Source organism: Ctenocephalides felis, unplaced genomic scaffold (assembly GCF_003426905.1).
Source record: "Ctenocephalides felis isolate EL2017-DRISC unplaced genomic scaffold, ASM342690v1 CF-g0.4_SCAFFOLD_01604, whole genome shotgun sequence".
In the NCBI taxonomy this organism is placed as follows: domain Eukaryota; kingdom Metazoa; phylum Arthropoda; class Insecta; order Siphonaptera; family Pulicidae; genus Ctenocephalides; species Ctenocephalides felis.
This window is the reverse complement of record NW_020537758.1, coordinates 22,456,362-22,461,129: the sequence shown is the minus strand read 5'-3', so window position 1 is coordinate 22,461,129 and position 4,768 is coordinate 22,456,362. Positions and strand designations below refer to the sequence as shown.

The following is a 4,768-nucleotide window of genomic DNA, read 5'->3' as shown; positions in this document are numbered from 1 at the left end:
GACTAAAATACAATAAACAAATTTCGAGGACTTTCAACACTAAAAATAGCAAAATAATCAAATGTATTCTTTCCAGTATTTTCATTAGAATTTGATTTATAAAAAATATTCTTTAGTTCTTTCATACATAATGAATAAATAATTTGAATAACCAAAAATATTGTTAAATCATACATTAGTTTAAAAAGTACTATTTCATATAAGTATATTATTTATACTTATGTATATGTTTAGTTTTCGATACCTTTTAAAACTCTTCACTATGTCAAAAATCATACGAATAATAATTTTAACATATAACTGAAAATTTTAGAAAATGCACTATTTTATAACCCATGTATAACATTCTGTTACAGCTTCTTGAAAATTTTCCAATAAAATAATCTAAAAAACTGCTATTCAATTCAAATTTATTATTGACATTTATTTATTACAATTTCCTTATGAATCTTTAAAAATATGCTGAAATTTAAATATCCTTATAATTTATCTGTTTAAATATTAATTTATTTATTAGCAAAATGCAATTAATAATCTAAAATGTTATCACAAGCCCTTGAAATTACATAAATTGAATCATACAATGAGTCATATATAATAAATTAATAGATCTGTTTATAGTTGATTCATCTTATGATGTAAATATAGCATCAATTAAAAATATTTTAATTAATAATTATCTGAAAAATTATGAAATTAATCCGATTATGAAATTTACTATAACGTGTTTGAATATCTGGATTAAAAACGAGTTCTTTCATGACGTATAATTTTAATCTTTTCTTGAAAATGTTTTATGTAAAAGATTTTTATGCATTATTTATATCGATAATTGATTCGATTTATACCATGAAATCAATAACGAACGTTTCGAAGTCGAAAGGTACAAATAATACATTACATTATAAATATTCAACAAATATTTTTTCCTGACATTATTTTGTGTAAATTTAAACTATAATCTATAACTTTTGCTTTCGAATAATGTTGCCAATATCACACAACTAATATAGTTAAATAATTAACCTAATAACTATGAGCTGCATAAAATTTTATTATTTAAAATTAGCAAGTTTTTGACAATTGAAACACTGACTATAACTTTAAAATTGTTCACTCACTCGTTTATTACTTTATGTGCTAAATTGTCACATAATAAAAAAAACATAATGATTAATAAAAAGTATAAAAAAACTATATTCAAATATTCTTAAAATTTATTAATAATTTTACGTATTGACTGACTGGCTCACAAATACAAAATATAAATGTATTACAAGCAACTTGAACACTATTTGTTTTAATGACCGTTGCATATTTCCTACAATGCTGATAACAAAATATTTGTTTCTAAGAATGATTTAGTTTATACACATAAGAGTAAAAAAATATTTATTTAATTTTAAGTGTAAAATTTAAATTTGCGAAAAGTGAAATATAATTTTACAAAAAAAAATGAGTTTTAGTAACTAAATTTATCGTGAAGTAAACAAATTTAAAATAGTGACCATGTTGACACTGCATATGTATTTAATAGATGTCAATAATTTATTTATTAGGTTTATTTTATAGACTAATTGTAAGTAATAAATTGAAGTGATAAAATTCTTTGTACATTATTATTTTGTGATAATATGATGTGATACATTTTCTTCTAAGTATTGACACAAGTGATTTGTGCCTTTAATGAACTTGACATTAAAAAAAATTAGTGCAGGATCTCAAATTTAATAATTGCAGTGTCTCAGTTTCAACAACTAGTGATGCAAAATCAAGATTAAATTTTCGCAATGTTTTTATTGAAACCTTTAGAACTTTTACAATCTCAAGTCACATTATCAATTTTTGATTCGGTTTTTGCCTTGGCGGTTGTTGGTCCAGCAACTGTTGGATATTGGCGAGGAGGATGGAATCTTATGGAGATTTATTTATTTCCAGAAGAACATTTAAAAAGTAGTTTAATTTCTTTAGGAGTAGGCTTTGGAGGCATGTTGTTAATGTGTCTTGGACAAGGACCGATTAAAAGATTTATGAAAGGTATGTATATAAACCGTTAAAATAGTTAGTTTCTTCTCTCATAAAACCACTGATATAATTTTTTTATAAATAATACCTGAAATACGAGTACTTGTTGAATTCGAAGCACTAAGAAAAGAATTAAGTCTAAAGTTAAAAAGTCTTCCAAAAATTATTTTATAATTTTTATTTCAGGAAAATCTAAAGTCTGCTTCATATTAGTCTCTACACTTTACACAGAAATTTATGGATTATTTTGTATAAATTCTTGGCGAGGTGCATGGTTATTTGGTGATCTTTTTGCAAAACTACCAATTGAAGCTGTTGCTACAATAACTTTTTTGGCAATTCTGATTTTGGCTAGTATAAAGGCTCTGAGAAATACTTCAGCGCCCCCTTGTGCCATAGTTGTTGGAAATACAGAAGATTATTTTGACACGCCAACGTATTTTAATCAAATAGTAAGAAATATTGTGTATTATGCCATTCTTATTGTTAAAAAAATTAGGAAAAATTTTAAAATTAATTAAAGTTCAAATTTAATTTAAATTTAAAATTTAGAAGAAAAATATAAATATATTTTTATATATATATATAAAATAATACACCTCTAATTATTGAAATTGTTACTGATGTTAATGATATGCTCTCAGAAATAAAGTCATAGTTTTTATATTTAATTTACTTAAAAAAATAATTTGGTTAAAAAACAGAAGCTCCTAAGAACATTTTCTCAATTCATCTTTATACATATTTTTTTAAATAGATTTTATCATCAGGTATCATCAACAAACTTTTTGAAAAACTTATGCTAGTAAAAGTTAAGATTCAATACAACATTTATGATCTTCTTAACCTAGCTTAATATTTATGACCTACATTAAGAAATTACCTGTAAATGACTCATCGTAAATTCATTTAGCACTATGATAATTGCTATTATCTGATAACTATATATACACGTTTGAGAAAACAAAAGTTACAAATGATTTTATCAACAACAATTCTTATCAACCTTGACTAGTAATGTATTTTCTATTGCAATATATATTTATATTTTATTGTTATCATTAGAAATAAATGCAATTAACGCTGCTAAAGAAAGATATAAAGGCAAATTTGACCTCTTAACTATAATTATTATAAAATAATATTCTCAATATAATTATTTCGTTATTATAGATAAAATTCAAAATAATCTTGATATGGGTTTTAAAATTTATTTCCATTACTAATGCAATTAAGTTTAGTTCGTGATTGCAATGTTATTAGTTAATATGTAAAGTGATAAATAATTCAGTTTGATCGATTAGTCATTTGGCATTGACCTTTATGAATGATTTGCGCAATTAAAGTAATCAGTTTCAATTCTCTGGTGATATAATATATCAAGTAATGAAATAATACCTGAAAATAATCAACATGTATTGAATTTTCCAAAAAAAACTTTAAAATTGCACACGCTTTAATCTATTATATGTTGTGTATTTTCAACAGTAAGAATAAGAAATTAAATACAAAGCAATATCAAATAAAACCAAGTATATATTCAACGTGCTCAAAATTGATAAAACTCGAAGTTTTTCATCTCTGATGAATTTTATATATGATTTGTTTAAAAATAATGTTGACTATCTGTTGAAATATTTAAATAAGTTTTCATAAATTTTATTTCAGGACCAAAAAAACCTTTGGAAGTTTATACTAGACTGTTCCTTTTCTGTATTATTCATTGGAACTCTGATTGTAGTCGTATGGAGAGGAACATGGGTTGTCGTGGAATCGATTTTATTCCCAGATGATACTTTGCTAAGCGTTTTGTCATCACTTGTAAGTAATTATAATATAGCAATATATAAATCTTAACTTAAAAATGTTGATAGATAGATATGAAAATTAATTGGCAAAAACAATGAACGCAATCAATGTTTAAAGATTTATTTCTTTACTTCACAATATTTCATTCATTTCAACTATTTTGTTTTATAGATAATTGGTTATTCAGTGACGATAATTACATACAGTTTGGAACCTTTGGTACATTTTGCTAATGAACGTCTACAAGGCATTTGGAAATACGTAGTTCTTGATGTATATGCAGTTCTAATCGTATTTGGAGCACTCAACGTTTGGAGAAGTTTGTGGCATCTACTCGACACCTACTTTATGCCAGGTACATTTAATTATTTACAGATTTATATATACCTATACATATATAGGAAACGTGCTATGATATCAGATTTTCTAGAGATTTACGTTTCTTAATTTTTTTTAGATTATCCCCTATTAGGTAATTGGCTATCACATGTTGTAAGTTTAGCACTGTTAATGTTGCTAAATTGTGGAAATTCTGTTTTGGTGAGAGGTGTTTGTAAAGATGCCGATCCAGGTACTTCCGATAAACTTGTAGTGATGCCAACTCATTATTTAAGATTATATTTCAAAAATGAAGATTTACAAAAAACAAATGAAACTAAAAGTGGTGAAAGTTGATGTTGTTGAATTAATATTATATCTAGATAAATTTGTATATATAATTTATATGAAAAAGTATCTACTTCAAGCAGAGTGATGATGGCAAACAATTAGTAATAATTGAATAGTTTATCAGTACTTATCTGGTGGTTATGTAAAATCGAAGAGTTTATCATTATTTGATTGTCATTCCATCAAGAAATAAAAGTTTCAAAAGTTTTGATGAACATAACGATGTATATGCTCGAATAGAAATATAAATAAATGTGTTATATTA

At 24.5% G+C, this 4,768-nt stretch overlaps 1 protein-coding gene across 1 annotated transcript; it reads left to right on the top strand.

Annotated features, from left to right (window-relative positions):
* The first annotated feature begins 1,790 nt into the window (after positions 1-1,790).
* Positions 1,791-4,509, top strand: LOC113373524. The gene is made up of 5 exons (XM_026613815.1): positions 1,791-2,037; positions 2,212-2,477; positions 3,694-3,846; positions 4,006-4,189; positions 4,307-4,509. Exons 1-5 carry the CDS (start codon positions 1,791-1,793, stop codon positions 4,507-4,509), a joined length of 1,053 nt encoding a protein of 350 aa, XP_026469600.1.
* Positions 4,510-4,768: the final 259 nt, after the last annotated feature.